Source organism: Cetorhinus maximus, chromosome 18 (genome assembly GCF_964194155.1).
Source record: "Cetorhinus maximus chromosome 18, sCetMax3.hap1.1, whole genome shotgun sequence".
Lineage (NCBI taxonomy): Eukaryota > Metazoa > Chordata > Chondrichthyes > Lamniformes > Cetorhinidae > Cetorhinus > Cetorhinus maximus.
In genome coordinates this window covers 71454736-71471972 of record NC_135896.1, presented here as the reverse complement: position 1 = coordinate 71471972, position 17237 = coordinate 71454736, and the positions used below count along the sequence as shown (strand labels likewise).

The window sequence follows — 17237 nt, the reverse complement described above, 5'->3', positions numbered from 1 at the left end:
TAACCTTTCCCTTTGGAGATCAGGTTTTCGCATTTCCATTTCCTATTGAAATAATCTCTCTTTTTCCCTTTCTTTTTCTGCTGCCTCTAGTTCCAGTTTTTTTCATTTCCAATTCTTTTTCCTTTGTTTGCCTCCAATTCAAGTTTTCTCAGTTCCTTTGCTTGTTCAAATTCAAGCCTCTTCATTTCTAACTGAAGTCTCACTACCTTCAGATGTGACTCATTAGAGTCAGATATCACTTCCAACTTTAAATGCTGTTCTATCACTTCAACTAGATCTGCTTTCTTTGCCTCTTCAGTTAACCTCAACTGCAATTTATCCACCAACTCTGTTAACTTATCCTTGGATACTTTTTGTAACCCAGAGAGTTATATCTTCTACTTCCAAAAAAGTTTGAGCCATGGATACAGCCATTTTTGCAGTCTCACCACTTTAAAAATCCCTCACACCAACTCCTGAATTCAAAGTGCTTCTTGTTCTGGTAACCTTAAAATTCACCAACTCCAAACCAATCAAGGAATTTCAAATATATCCTGGACGAGCCTCCAAGTTTGTTATGGTAGGCGGATGCTAACTGCCAAGCTGCTCAAATCCCAGAGGGAAACTTGAAGTAGCTGCCACAACTATTTGCAATTTGTATTTATTTCGATGTGCGGGTTTTGAATTCAGTAAAACGGTCACTGAGGCTTAGAGGGTTTTTACACAAATTAAACATTTATTAAAAAAAGAAATAATTTAAAAAACATATATAAGTCTGCAAATTACTACTGTGATAACTCCTGGCTCCCCTAATTAATTTAACTCACAGCTACACCTCCGTTAAGGCAACAGTGAAAATACATAGGCCCGTAACTTCTGCGCTCCCCAGCATCGGATTAGTGGGGTACCCCAAAGATGCGCTGTGGAATCCCTCTGGCAAGTTTCCAGGCAAGGGTTTGCGTAGCAATTACCCAGAAGTGCTAACTTCCTCTGGACAATTGCGCGGGGAACCATCCGGAAATGTGATTTAAATCATAAATTTCAATGGTTCTGCCGGGGTTATGCCAACAGTTACTCAGAAAAAGTTAGAAGAATCAAAACCTCCTCAGCAACTGGGTAACAATTGTAAAGACCAAGACTGAGCTCACAGGACTCCCTCAAACTCCCACCCACCCATCCCAACTCCCCCCCACGGAACTCCCCCTATACCCCTCCCTACCGCCGACCCCCTCCCCCCAGACACACACCACCCACCCCCCCACCGACCTCCCCGGACACCCCCAAGCTCTCCCGGCCACACCCAGGCCCCCCTGGCCTCTCAACACACCCAACCCCCCATCTCCCCCCACCAAACACACTCAACCCTCAAATCCTATGTACTTACCTTAGACATTTACCTTCCGCTAGCCTGTCAATTTCCCTGGCCCTTTAAACTTACCTGCTTTATGGCTGCAGGTGCTGTGAAATGGCCTCCTTGAATACACTGGGTCTAGGCTTTGCTGGGGCCTGTGAAGAGTCTTTCAATGCAGGCCCCAAGCAGCTCCGGCAATTGGAAGTGGCAATGCAATTTTCAAGACTAGGTAAGCGTGCATCTATTTCTTCTAATTTCTGCAGGTCAACACTTTCCAACACTGGTCAGAGATTACGACCCATGGATTTTAGAAGACCCAGGCAAAGTAACACGATACTTTGAATTTGATTGTTCAGGGTGAGTTTTCTTAACTTCAGTTCTTGCAGCCAGCAGTTTGGGCACAGAGGCTGGAGGCTTTTTCACACTTGTTAGATCTTAGAATGCCTTCCCTTGCATACAGCATTCTCTCCTTTATGCATATTTTCCCCTTTGATTGCAAATTCCGATTGTTTCGCCATATCTTTGGACTTTACCTCTCTAATAACAAAAATCTATCATAGTACCAACTTTACTAGCAATCTTTGGGAAAAATAAATATACTGTTTCTTTTCTTCTCCTGGCTAGGTGAAACATTTCGCCCCCACTTTTGAATTCAAGCTACTCTGATTTATTTAAAAATGCAAATGCTCCCTTTACACCTCACATTCTAAAACTTCACCCATGATTGCCTATCTAACATTTCAAACCTAGCTTCTCTGCTTACATCAAAGCCTTCAGACCAGCTGTCTCTAATTCAATTAAGACCCACACACGCAGACATAGACACAGGCCCCACTATTACTCTACAATAAATTCCAAATAATATTATGAAAATTATTATATCTTCCTGACATCCCTCTGTATCACCAAGTTCTGCAACCCTCTCTTTTTAGATAGTATACTGCTTTTTCATTCTTCCTGCCAAAGTGGACAAGGTCACATTTTCACATATTATATTCCATCTGCCAATTTTTTCCACTCACTTAACCTGTCAATATCCCTTTGCAGGCTCTCTACCTCCTTTTGAAAACTTACTTTCTTGCCTATATTGGTGTCATCGGCAAACTTAACTCCCAGACATTCCGTCCCTTCATCCAAATTATATAGATTGTAAACAGTTGAGGCCCCAGCACTCATCCCTGTGGCACTCCAATTGTCTCAGCTTGCCAGCCCGAAAAATAAACATTTACTCTCTGCTTTGTGTTAGCTATCCAAACATTTATCCATTCTAAAGTATCATCCCCTACACCATGTAATCTTATCTTGATGTGGCTCCTTACCAAATACCTTTTGGAAATCTGAGTACACCACACCTACAGGTTCCTCTTTAACCACCTTGCTTGTTACTTCAAGAAATACTGATAAATTAGTTAAACATGATCTTCCTTTCACAAACCCATGTTCACAGTATCTTTACAGTGCAGAAGGAGGCCATTTGGCTCTTTGAGTCTGCACTGGTTCTCTACAAGAGCATTCCACCTAGTCCCACGCCCCTGCCTTATCCCCATTACCTTACATACTCTCTCTTCCCAGGTAACAATCCAATTTCGTTTTGAATACCTTGATCAAACCTGCCGCCATCACCCTTCCAGGGAGTTTGTTCCAGACTCCAACCACCCTCTGGGTGATGTAAGGAACATATCTTTTTATTTCTGTTGGACTGTCGTAAAGAACATATCTTTTTCTTTTCTTGGACTGTGGTTTTAAAATTGGACTGTGTCTTTAAAAACTACTGTGGTTGCAGTTGAAAAACATGTTCACTGGAGCAGCATGAGGAACATCTACAAGGTTGCTATCCTACAACATGGGGTGCCATAAGAGAACAGGATGGTGCCGGAAAGGAGTCCTGGACTAAGGGGAACTGACAAAAGCATTTTCATTGGCTCCTGACTAGGTGACCAGGGTTTTGTGCTAACAGAGCAGGCAGAACAGTTCCTAGCCTGCAAAGAGGGAAGACCTGAAACCTTTCTCTCCTGTATTTGTAAGATTCCATCAATTTTGCCATAATAGCTAGCTGGCTATCCCTCACATCTCTGTAACCTTACTCTGAAAACCCCTGTCAAGAGGAAAAGGGGAAAAATCACCAGGAGAGACACTGAAAAGCACATTTTTCAACCAGTGAACCACAGACTGAAAGTGCTGGGAGACCACCTCATGTCATTAACAACAAACTGCAAGGAATTTGGAAGACATCAATCAAAATCAACCCATCTAATCCTGTACTCCGGGTTGGTGCTACTGAACTGTTTTATCTCACCCTTAAAATCCATGTTTTGTGTGTCTTATGTATGTGTGTTTGCATATTGGGATTTAAGAAGGGGTAAGAGTTTAAGTTATTGAGTTAGAACTAAGCAGTTCATGTTTCTTTCTTTTGACACTAGTTAAAGACAATTTGTTCAGTAAACAGTTATTTACTTGTTAAGTTTACAAACCTGGTGCTCGTATTCTGTTAACCTAAATTAAACAGTTAGGTAGAATTGGGGCAATCTGGTGGTTTGGTCAAACTTCTCACATTTGTCGTGGCTTGGGGAACAGTGGGGCTGATATTACAGCGCACTATCCCCAGTGAGTTGCGACAGTGAAAACATTTTCTTCATCACATTTACTCATTTTGCCAATTATTTTGAATCTGTGCCCTCTAGCTCTTGATGTACTCTTGAGTGGGAACAGTTTCTCACTATTAACCCTGTCCATATCCCTCAGGATCTTGAATAACTTTATCAAGTCTCCTCTCAGCCTTTTCTCCAAGGAAAATGGTCCCAACCTCTCCAATCTATCCTCATAGCAACAGTTCTTTAACCTGAGAATCATTCTTGTGAATCTCCTCTGTATCCTCTCTAATGCCTTCACATCTTTCCTCAAGCATAGCATCCAGAACTGGACACAGTACTCCAGATGAGGCCTAACTAGTGTCTTGTATAAGTTCAACATGACCTCCTTAGTCTTGTACTCAATGCCCCTATTAATAAAGCCTAAGATACTATATGCTTTATTAACTGCTCACTCAACATGCCCTGGCATCTTCAATGACCTATGTATGTATACACCGAGATCCCACTGTTCCTGCACCTCCTTTATTTTATATTGTCTTACCATATTTTTCTTGCCAAAATGAATCACCTCACATTTCTCTGCATTGAGCCTCATCTGTCACTTATCTGCCAAATCCACCAACGTGTCTATGTCCTTTCGAAGTTCAAGACTATCCCCATCACAGTTGACATCATTTCCAGTTTGTCTCTGTCTGTTCAAATTATGATTTTCTAAGTATCCTGCCATAACCTAGGTTAGATAATGGATTCTAGCAATTTTCCTAGACAGATGTTAGGCTAACTGGCCTGCAGTTTCTTGCTTTCTGTCTCCCTCCTCTCTTGAATAAAGGTGTAATAGCTATTTCCCAATCCACTGGAACCTTTCCAGAGTCTAAAGAATTTTAGAAGGCTATAACCAATGCCCCTACTATCTCTGCAGTCACTTCTTTTAAAACCCTGGCCCTGGGGACTTATCAGCCTTTAGGTCCAATAGCTTTCCCAGCATCTTTTCCCTGATGGTGATTGTTTTAAGTTCCTCCCTCCCATTCATCCCTTGATTTTCAGGTTTTTTTTTTAAGTCTTCTACAATGAAGACAGAAAATACCCATTCAACACCTCTGCCATTTCCCTTGTTTTCCATTATCAATTCTCCAAGCTCTCTCTCTATAGGACCAACACTAGCTTTAGGTACTCCTTTCCTATTTAAATACTTGTAGAAACTCTTGCCATCTGTTTTTATATTGCTAGCCAGCTTTCTCTCATACTCAACTTTCTCCCTCTTCTTTTGGTCAAATTTTATCAACCAGCAAAGAATGCCAATCTTCTGACCTACCACTGATCTTTGGAGATTTGCAGTGTTTCTTTCAATTTGTTACTCTCCTTAACTTCCTTATTCAGCCAAGATTCCTCCTTCTCATTGGGATAAATCTTTCCTGAGAGTTATTTAATATCTCCTTAAAAATCTGCCACTGCATCTCTGTCTTACCTTTTAACCTAATTTCCCAATTCACTTTAGTTAGCTCTTTCATACCCTTATAAATACCTTTATTCAGGTTTAAAACACTAATCTTAGACTCACACTTTTCTTAAAATGCCTGAAGGAGTCTTGGTGCACATTGCTGTCACTGTGTGTCGGTATTGGAGGGAGTGCATGTTGAAGATGGTGGCTGAGGTGTCAATCAAACGGGCTACTTTGAGTTGGGTGGTGTTGAGTTGGAGTGTTACTGAAGCTGCACTCACCCAGGCAAGTGGATGGTCTTCCATCACACTTCTGCCTTGTGCCTTGTAGATGGTGGCCAAGCTTTGGGGAGGCAGAAGGAGAGTTACTCGCTGCAGAATTCGCAGCCTCTGGCCTGCTCTCATAACCACAGTATTTATACAGCTGGTCCAGTTCAGTTTCTGGTCAGCGGTAACCTCCAGAATGTTGATAGTGAGGGATCCAGTGACAGTAATGTCACTGATTATCAAGAGAGGGTTAGACTCTCTTGATGGAGATGGTCATTGCCTGATTACTTGCCATTTACCAAGCTAAACCTGAATAGTGCCCAGGTCTCGCAACACATGGACACAGAATGCTTCAGTATCTGAGTCATCAATGGTGCTGAATATTGTGCAATCATCAAACACTCCACTTCTGACCACATGACGTAGGGCAGGTCATTGATGAAGCAGTTGAAAATGGGAAACTGCCCTGAGGAACTCCTGCAGTGATGTCCTGGGACTGAGATGACTGACCTCCAACAATCACAACCATCTTCCTTTGTGCTGGGTATAACTCCAACCAGTGGAGAGTTTCCCCCATCCCAGATTCCCATTGACTTCAGTTTTGTTAGGGCTCTTTGATGCCACACTCTGTCAAATGCTACCTTGATGTCAAGGGCAGTCACTCTCACCTCATCTCTTAAGTTCAGCTGTTTTGTCCATCTTTGGACCAAGGCTGTAGTGACGTTAGGAGCTAAGTGGCTCTGGTGGAACCCAAACTGGTCATCAGTGAGTAGGTTATCACTGAGTAAGTGTTGCTTGATAGCACTATTGACGACCCCTTCCATCACTTTGCTAATGATCAAGAGCCAACTGATGGCGTGGTAATTGGCCAGGTTGGATTTACCCTGCTTGTGGATAGGATGATTTTCCACATAGCCAGTGACATGCCAGTGTTGTAGCTGGAACAGCTTGGCTAGGGGGCGCTTCTAGTTCTGCAGCACAAGTCTTTAGTAACCTTTTGAGGGCCCATTGCCTTTTTAGCATCTAGTGCTTTCAGCAATTTCTTGATATACATATCAACAACGAATTAGGAGCAGGAGTAGGCCATTTGGTCCCTCAAGCCTGCTCCGCCATTCAATAAGATTATGGCTGATCTGGTTGTGGCCTCAACTCCACATTCCACCTGTTCCCAGTAAACCTTTCACTCCCTTGTTAGTCAAGGACCTAGCTCTGCCTTGAAAATATTCAATGAGCCTGCCTCCGCCCCGCTCTTCAGGGAAGAGAATTCCAAAGACTCATGACCCTCAGAAAAGATTTCTCCTGATCTCCATCTTAAATGGGAAACCTTTACTTTTAAACTCTCTCTCCTAGTTCTAGTCTGTCCCGCGAGGGGAAACATTCTTTCAGCATCCACCCTGTCAAGCCCAGTCTTATATGCTTCAAGAAGAACACCTGTCATTCTTCTAAATGCCAATGGATAGAGGCCCAGCCTGTCCAATCTTTCCTCACAAGATAAACGCTTCCCATCCCAGGTATCAGTCGAGTGAACCTTCTCTGAGCTGCTTTTAATGCATTTATGTCCTTTCTTAAATAAGGAGACTAAAACAGTACACAGTATTCCAGACGTCCATTTCCGTTCCTAATCACTTGCTGTATCTGCATACTGACTTTTTGGGATTCATGTACCAGGACACCCAGTTCGCTCTGTACCTCATTCTGCAATTTCTTTCCATTTAAGTAATATGCTGTTCTATTGTACCAGTCAAAGTGGGCAAGGCAAGGATACAATTTAGGAAGACGTGGTAAACCAGAATACAGACAAGGCAAGAGAAAAATGTATTAATATGGGAAATGATAAGCAGGCTATGCCAGGAAGGGACAGACAAAGTACAAATCTAAGAGTAAATCAGCAGATAAGGCTAGACGCTAGAAAAATAATAAAAGGAGAAAACTAAAGGCCCTGTATCTAAACATATGCAGCATTCTAAACAAAACAGATAAACTGATAGTACAAATAGAAATAAATAAGTACAATCTGATAGCCATTACAGGGACATGGCTGCAGGATAACATAGATTGGGAACTGGTTACATGACATTTAGGAAGGACAGGAAGTCAGGAAAAGGTGCAGGGGTGGCTCTGCTAATTAATGACGGTTTTAGCACATTAGAGAGGGATGACCTCAGTTCAGGAAACCAAGATATAGAAGCAGTTTGGGCTGAAATGAGAAACGATAAATGCAAGTCACTTGTGGGAGTGGTGTACAGGCCTCATAATTGTAACTACACAGTAGGACAAAGTATAAAAGAGATAATGGGAGCTTGTCAGAAAGGTACATCATGGGGGATTTTAATCTACATATAGACTGGAAAAATCAGATGGGCAAAGGTAACGTAGGTGAGAAGTTCATAGAATGTTTTCAGGATAGTTTCTTAGAACAGCACATTCTGGAGCCAACCAGAGAGGGGCTATATTAGACCTGGTATTGAGCAATGAGATAGGATTAATTGATAACCTCCTCATGAAGACACACCTAGGGAGCAGCAGTCACAATATGACTGAAATTTACATTCATTTTGAGGGAGAAACAAGTGTGTTCAGGAGTAGTATTTTAAACTTAAATAAGGGCAATTTTGAGGGCATGAAAGTGAAGCTACCTAATGTGAACTGGCAAATGAGGTTAAGGGATAGGTCAATAGAGGTTCAGTGACAGACAATTAAAAGCATATTTCAGAATACACAGAATACATACATTCCAATGAAAAAGAAAAATTCCAAGGGGAGGGCCCACCATCCATGGTTAACTAAATAAGTTAGACAGGTGGCAGGTCAGAAGATTGGAAAGAATTTTCAGAATATAAAGAACAGCAAAGAATGACAACAAGATTAATAAGGAGGGAAAATTTAGAGGATGAGAGAAAGCTGGCTTGTAATATAAATACAGATAGCAAGACTTTTGATAGATATTTAAATAAGAGTTAACAAAGTGAGCATTGGTGCTATCGAAAGTGCATCTTGGGAACTGATAATGGAAAGTAGGGAAATGGCGGATGAATTAAACAGATATTTTGCTTCGGCTTTCACCTGAGGACAAGTAACATCCCAGAAATAGCTGTAAAACAGGAAATGGAAGGGAGGGGAAGGAGGAACTCGGGAAAATTACAATCACCAGGGAAGTGGTATCAAACAAATTGTTGGGGATGAGGGCTGACAAATCCCTAGGTCCGGGTGGACATCATCCCAAGGTCTTGAAAGAAGTGGCTAGTGAGATAGTTGATGTGTTGGCTTTAATTTTCCAAGATTCCCTAGATTTGGGGAAGGTTCCATTAGATTGGAAATAGCAAATGCAACTCCTGTATTCAAAAAAAGGAGGGAGACAGAAAGCAGGAAACTACAGACCAGTTAGCCCAACTTCTGTCATGGGGAAAATGCTAGAAGCTATTAAAGATGTTATAGTAGGGCACTTAGAAAAACATCAAGGTATTCAGGCAGAGTCAACATGGTTTTGTGAAAGGGAAATCATGCTTAACCAATTTATTGAAGTTCTTTGAAGGAGTCACATGTGCTGTGGATAAAGGGGAACTGGTGGATGTACTGCATTTAGATTTCCAGAAGGGATTTGATAAAGTGCCACAGCAAAGGTTATTGTGGAAAAGCTCATGGTATAGGGGGTAACATATTGGCATGGATAGAAGATTGGCTAGCTAACAGGAAGCAGAGAGTTGGCATAAATGGGTCTTTTTCTGGTTGGCAGGATGTGACGAGGGTGTGCCACAGGGATCAGTGCTGGGGCCTCAACTCTTTACAATTTATATAAATTACTTGGATGAAGGGACCGAAGGAATGGTTGCTATATTTGCTGATAACACAAAGATAGATAGAAACATAAATTATGAAGAGGACATAAGGCAGCTACAAAGTGACATGGGTAGGTTAAGTGACATGGGTAAGTTAAGTGAGTGGGCAAGGATCTGGCAAATGAAGTATAACGAAGGCAAATGTGAAATCGCTCATTTTGGCAGGAAGAATATGAAAGATTATCTAAATGGTGAGAGTGTGCAGAGCTTGAGATTCAGATAGACCTGGGTGTCCTAGTTCATGAATCACAAAAGGCTACTATGCAGGTACAGGAAGTAATTAGGAAAGCTAATAGAATGTTAGCATTTATTGTGAGGGGAATCGATTACAGAAGTAGGGAGGTTATGCTTTATTTGTATAGGGCACTGGTGAAACTACATTTGGAGTACTGTGTACAGTACTGGTATCCTTATTTAAAGAAAGATGTAAATGTGTTAGAAGCAGTTCAAAGAAGGTTTACTAGACTAATACCAGGAATGGGCAGGTTGTCTTATGAGGAAAGGCTGGACAGGTTAGGCTTGTATCCACTGGAATTTAGAAAGGAAGAGGTGACTTGATTTAAACCTTTAAGATCCTGAGGGGTCTTGACAGTGTGGATGTGGAGAGGGTGTTTCCTCTTGTGAGAGAATCTGGAACTAGGGGTCACTGTTTAAAAATAAGGGGTCGCTTATTTAAGACAGAGATGAGGTGAAATTTTTTTCTGAGGGCAGTGTCTTTGGAACTTTCTCCCTCAAAAGGTGGTGGCAGCAGAGTCTTTGAATATTTTTAAGGCAGAGCTAGATAGATTCTTGATTAACAAGGGGGTGAAAGGTTATCGGGGGTATGTAGAAATGTGGAGTTCAGGTTACTCGAGGGGCCAAGTGGCCTACTCCTGCTCCTAATTCCTATGTTTGTATATTCCGAGGGACCTGGTGCCCTTGGTCTTCTAGGTGGTAGAGATCATGTGTTTGGAAGGTGCAGTTAAAGGACCCTTGACAAGTTGCTGTATTGCACCTTGTATATGATGCACAATGCTACCATTGTGCATTGATGGTGCACTGATTGAATGTTTAAGGCGGTGGATGGGTTGATGTCCTGGATGTTGTCGAGCTTCTTGAATATTGGAACTGTACTCATCCAGGCAAGTGGAGAGTTTCATCACAGTCCTTACTTGTACCTTGTGAACAGCTTTGGGGGAGAAAGGGGCGAGTTACTCACAGGATTGCCAGCCTCTGACTTGTTCTTGGAGCTACAGTATTTATATGGCTGGTTCAGTTCAGCTTCTGGTCAATGCTAACCCCAAGATGTTGATAGTGGGGGATTCAGCAATGCTAATGCCATAAATGTCAAGGAGAGGTGGCTAGCTTCCTGTCCTGTTGAGAAGATGGTCATATTTGTGCAGCACGAATTTTACTTGCCACTTATCAGCCCAAGCCTGAATGCTATCCAGGTCTTGCTGCGTATTGAGGAATCATGAATGGTACTGAACATGGAATAAGCGATGAGGGTGCAGGGTTCGAGGCGGGGACCAAAGACAATGGCTTCGGTCTTCTCAATATTTAACTGGTGCAAATTCCTGCTCCTCCAGTGCCAGATGCTGGATATTCAGTCTGATAATTTAGAGACAGTGGAGGGGTTAAGAGAGGTGATGCTGAGTGTCATCAGTGTACAGGTGGAAACTAATGTGTTTTTGGATGATGTTGTGAGGGGCAGTATGGAGATGAGAAATGGGAGGGGGCTGAGAATAGATCTTTTGGTGACAATTAGATAGGAATCCTTATTAGTAAAACTTATAGTAAACTTTACTATGTTACTGATAGAAAATTTATTTGGAAAAGAGGGTTGAGTGCTGCAGGTTTATAACTGCAAGCTCAGTGCATTTTACACATAACAAGTGCGCCATCTTCTGGTGGGCATCAGAATGGGATTACGATACATCCATTATGTCATCTAACAAAGCACAGTTACCAAATTCAAAGAGGGAAATGTTACGGTTTACAGGGAAACATTGTATTGCATTTTGGACATGTCTGCATTTTAATTCCCACTTATTTACTTCTCTTCCCTGAGCTGCAGATGGTAGAGCAATGGCAAGATACTTCAGACGCTGGAAATGTGAAGTTAAAACAGGAAATAATGGAAACATTCACTCGATCAGGCCACAACTGTGGAGGGAGAAAGAGAATTAATATTTTGATCATTTTCATTGGAACTGTAAGATGTTTAAATTAACAGTTTAAGCAAATACAGAGCAGTGGTGAAGTGGGAATTTTTCAGGTGCAGGAGCCCTAAGAAAATGTGTTGGTCATATCATTTCTAAATCTATCAAGTCGTTTTCCTAGTTTTAATAATTTGAGTCTCCAAACATCACAAAAACTTTGCTTAAGTGAAAAATATTAGTGCCAGTAGGCATTTTATTTCGAACCATGTGGTATTTTGGAACATCAGTCTTTAACATAGCCAGAATTCCATCATGCAACAGTTTTACTAATTCAATCCTATTAAAAACATGAATTACAGAAGACTTTACTTCTGACTAGGGGATGGTATACGGAGGGGTCACGGCTTTTCTTGCTTTATATTTAAAACCAAGTCTTGGGTGTACAGAGCACCATTTCAAAATTTGAAGATATGCCAAGACTTAAAAGTATTGTGAACTGTGAGGAGGATTGTCATAGACTTCAAGAGGATATAGACAGGCTGGTGGAATGCGCAGACACGTGGCAGATGAAATTTATGTTGGGAAGTGTGAAGTGATGAACGAGGAGAGGTGATATAAAATAAATGGCATAATTCTAAAGGAAATGCAAGGGCAGAGGGTCCTGGGTGTATGCTCACATAAATTATTGAAGGTCGCGGGGCAAGTTGAGAAAGCAGTTAATAAATTATACTGAACTCTGCATTTTATACATAGGGGCACAGAGTACAAAGGCAAGTAAGTTATGACCCTTCATAAAACACTTGTAAAGCCTCAACAGGAAGAATGAAGGTTTTAGAAAGGGTGCAGTAAAGATTTACAAGAATGGTTCCAAGGATGAGAGACTTCAGTTATGTATATAGAAATAGTCATTTGGTAGTACAGAATTTGAGTATTGTTGAAAAGAGACACGTCTAAGCTTTTGGAGTTGTGACCAGGACACTTGCAAGAATACCAATATAAAGGGAAGACAACAATTTATATCAAGAGAGTGCTGATTGGTTGGCAAGTGGCGTGGCCATGGAGAACTGACAGTTAACTGCCCAGCATTGTTTGAAATTTAAATCAGGCAGCTTGACCCTGATTGGTCAAGGCATGGCCCTGAGTCAGCAAATGGCTGTCACTTATTCTGCTTAGCTAAAACAGGCACAATATATGTACATGTCCTGTCTGTCTACAAAGAACAGGGCCCTGTGTATTAATTTAGTAAACACAAATGCACTACACTGCGCTGCGAGCCTAACTGACAATCTTAAACTGGCAAATCACATCCAATGTTGAACACTGTGTTTTGACGTTAGCAAGCACATGCTGGTTGGGTACGGTTTGTACCCAGCCTGTTGCGAACAGCAACTGGGACATGCAGTTTGATACGGTCCTCCAGTCTTTGGGACATATGGCCTACATACCGAGCATCACACTGGCAATGGAATTCATATACCATATTACTCATTTACGTGATAGGCAGAATGTCTTTTTAGCTTGAACGTAGCATCCTGTTAACAGTGAATACCATGCGTATTGCTACTGCGTAGTAGCAGCATGAAAATGCCTGTGGCTCAAATGTTTGAGACACCTTGCCCTTCCAGGGTAATCTGAAGTAGACTGGGCACTTTTCAGGACTGAAAGCGATGGCCTTAGGCCCGTTCATGAGTTTGCGTGATATACAGTGCAAAATGATCTGATCAGGGTAGCCATTTTTCTGCAGGGTGCCTTTAATGCGTCCTATTTCTGCATCAAGCTTACACAGTGAGCAAATGGCTCGGGCACTATTTACAAGGTTACCTATAAAACCAATCTTATAGTGCAGTGCAGTGTAAGAATCCCAATGCGAATATTGACCAGTGAAGGTAGGCTTGTGGTACACCATGGGAGAGAATCCCCTAGCAAATTTGTCAATGAGTATGACAAGGGAAGGGAGCTCAGCTGCCTACCCCATTTCATAAGTGAATTTGAGCGCAGGACAGAGCCCAGAATGCTGAGCAACAGCTGAAGTTACACATACACACGCCCCGCCCCCTCGCACGCGCCACCTCTCCCCGCCCTGCCCACGTTCCCGCTCCCTCGCACACGCCCCCTCGCCCCCTCACGTGCATCCACTTGCATGTGCCCTGCCCCCTCTCCACGACCCCCGCGCCCCCTCGGACGCGCCACCCCCTCCGTCGCACACACCCCCCCTGCCCGCCCCGTCACACGCCCACCCCCCCTCCCACACACCCTCTACCCGCCCCGGCCCCTCGCACGCCCCCCGTCGCACGTAGCCACCCCCCCCACCTCCCCGTCCCATCTCACCCCCACTCCTGCACACCCTGTCCCCATCCCCTCGCACGCGCCCTCTCCCCACCTGGCCCCCTCACGCGTGCCCTCTCCCGCTCTCCCCGCCCTCTCCCGCTCTCCCCGCCCTCTCCCGCTCTCCCCGCCCCCTCCCGCTCTCCCCGCCCCCTCCCGCTCTCCCCGCCCCCTCCCGCTCTCCCCGCCCCCTCCCGCTCTCCCCGCCCCCTCCCGCTCTCCCCGCCCCCTCCCGCTCTCCCTGCCCCCCCCCCGCTCGTGCCCCCTCCCACTCGTGCCCCCTCCTACTCGTGCCCCCTCCTACTCGTGCCCCCTCCCACTCACACACACACACACACTCCCACTTCACCTCACCCACCCCACCCATTCCGGAGGGACCGTTCCCTCCGGGACACCCTGATCCACTTCTCCATCACCCCCAACACCTCATCCCCCTCCCACGGCACCTTTCCATGCAACCGCAGAAGGTGTAACACCTGCCCCTTTACTTCTCCTCTCCTCACCGTCCAAGGGCACAAACACTCCTTTCAGGTGAAGCAGTGCTTCACTTGCACTTCCTTCAATTTGGTCTATTGCATTCGCTGCTCCCAATGCAGTCTCCTCTATATTGAAGACACCAAATGCAGATTGGGTGACCACTTTGCAGAACACCTTCAGTCCATCCGCAAGCATGGCCCAGATCTTCCTGTCGCTTGCCATTTCAACACACCATCCTGCTCTCATGCCCACATGTCCATCCGTGGCCTGCTGCAATGTTCCAGTGAAGCCCAATGCAAACTGGAGGAACAGAACCTCATCTACCGACTAGGCACTTTACAGCTTTCCGGACTTAACCTTGAGTTCAACAACTTCAGACCATGAACACACTCATCCTCATCCCTTTTTTATCAATATTCATTTTAATTTCTTATTTTTTATCCACGTATTTTTTTTTTCACTTTCATTCACTGTTTTATCCCCACCGTTTATCCTATTTTCTATCCTTTTCCCGCTCACTCCCAAAAGGGCCATCTGTCACTTGTTCATGTTGCTCTTCCCAGAGTGCTTACCCTTGTCCTGCTATTACCACATTCTGCTTTCTAACCTTAATACCACCATCAACACCTCCTTTAGCCAGTACCACTACCATTAACACCCCTTTGTCCATGACACCTCTGTCAATCTCTCCTTTGCCCCCACCTTCTATCCAGCTTCACCTGCTCCACCCCAACCCGCCTTCAACAGTATAAATTTCATCATATTTTTACTGCTCTTTAGCTCTGAAGAAGTCATATGGACTCAAAACGTTAACACTGCTTTTCTCTCCACAGGTGCTGTTCGACCTGCTGAGTTTTTCCAGCATTTTCTGTTTTTGTTTAAGTTGTGATAAACCTGTATAAAACACTGGTTCGTCTCAACTGTAATATAAAAGATTCAGAGAGTGGTTCCATGGATGAGGAAATGCAGTTATGTAGATAGTTTGGGAAGTTAGGATGGTTCTTGGAGAAGTCAAGGTTAAGACGAGATTTGATGGAAGTATTCAAAATCATGAGGAAACTGGACAGAGTAGATAGGGAGAAACTGTTTCATTTGGTGGATGGTTCTGGAATGGAGAACCAGAAGCACAGATTTAAGGTAACTGGCAAAAGAAGCAATGGCCATGAGGAAAACGTTTTTTTTTAAAAAAACACAGCGAGTGGCTAGGAGCTGGAATGTATTGCCTGTGAGTGTAGTGGAGCAAGATTCAAACATGGCATTCGAAAGGGGCTTGGATCATTATCTGAGAAGAAAAATTTGCAGGGCTACTGGAAAAAGGTGGAGAAGTGACACTAGGCGACTTGCTCTTGGACAGCCGGCATGGGTACGATAGGCCAAGTGGCCTCCTTCTGTGCTGGAACCATTCTATGATTCATTGCTATTGATTGGCTTACATTAATTTTGTTGAGTCCCTCACCCTGATTCAATATCAGCTTCCTTGGAATATTTAGCATGCTCTTTCTCTACTGTAAATACTGATGGAAAGTAAACATTCAATATGTCCACCAGTTCCTTATTTTCACTGACAACATTATCAGTTTTTAAGGAACCATACTGAACCTGTTCACCTCCTTTTTCCTAAAGTTAAACATGTGTTTTGATTTTGATATCCTTGACGAGCTTTTCATTCTCCCTTTTTATAGCTCTCACTGCCTGTTTTGTCATCCTTTGTTGCTCTTAATATATTTTCCATTAGTCAAGACCTGTGCCATTTCTTACTGTGCTAGTTTTTCCTTTAATTTTTTGTTCTCTTACCTCTTGTGTGGCCATGGTGTGTTTTCTGGCAAGTAAAGCTCTTGTCCTTTAGGGATATAAACTGGTTCTATATCACATTAAATTATTTTATGAACACCTCCCACTGACCTTCTGTCATTCTACCCATTAACAGATTTGTTCAGTTTACTGTGGACGTTATCTGTTTCATCCTATTGAAGTCAACTTTAGCTATTTCTAGAATCTTAAAGCTGTTTCGCATCTCTCCTTTTCAAACATCATTTTGATCTTGATTGCTAATTGATAAATGTTCATGCACTGTTAAGATGTTAACTAAATCTGGCTCATTAGGCAATACTAAGTTTAATATGGTCTGTCCCTTGTTGGTTCTAGGACATCTTGATGCAGAAAACTATCATGAGCACACAAGAAATTCACTATCTTTCTGACATGCGATGGTATGTTTATCCCAATTCACATGAAAACAAAATCCCACATTAAAACCACTCTGCCTTTGACACATGCATATCGTCCTCTCAAAAGAGGGAGGGAAGAGGGGAGAAGATTTGCAAAAGAAAAAATCTCAAAATTCTCAAGAAATACTTACAACTGGCCATCCTTCCGTGTGTAAAAGGTGACCGATTTGATAGTTGCTACCACGACCACCATGCATAAGGTGACAGGCACAAAGAGCATAATGACGTGTTTGGCCCCATATTTAAGAGTCAGTTCTTCCTCATCCCCTTCCTCCTCCTCCTGGATCTGCCTCCTGGCACTCTGAGATTGGCCATTGCTCTCCTGACAAGGTTCTTCAACACTCTGCCTCCTGCAGGCAAGATCGGACTGTGAAAAGGTTTTTGGGGGTTGGGGTTGGAAAAAAAAGTAACCATGAAAAGAAACTACTCAACAACAAAAGACAAGACAATTTCTGAATCACAATGGTAAAGCTTGCAGTATCGGAGAGGTAGGTGGCTGGGAGGGGTGGGGAAAGGGGAGGAACACGCAAGGGTTAAGGGAGGGAGGGACAGAAAAGAGAGGTAAAAATGCAAGAGGGAGGGGTGGGACTGCAGAGGAGGGGGGA

General features: G+C 43.3%; 1 protein-coding gene across 2 annotated transcripts in view; it reads right to left on the bottom strand.

The window, feature by feature from the left end:
- Nucleotides 1-17237, bottom strand: part of LOC144693244 (presenilin-1-like) — an 85903-nt gene that overhangs the window by 54872 nt on the left and 13794 nt on the right. For both annotated transcript variants that reach the window (XM_078562908.1, XM_078562909.1), the window contains exon 3: nucleotides 16764-16999. In XM_078562908.1, the coding sequence (XP_078419034.1) occupies nucleotides 16764-16999 (236 nt within the window). The remainder of the gene's footprint in view (nucleotides 1-16763; nucleotides 17000-17237) is intronic.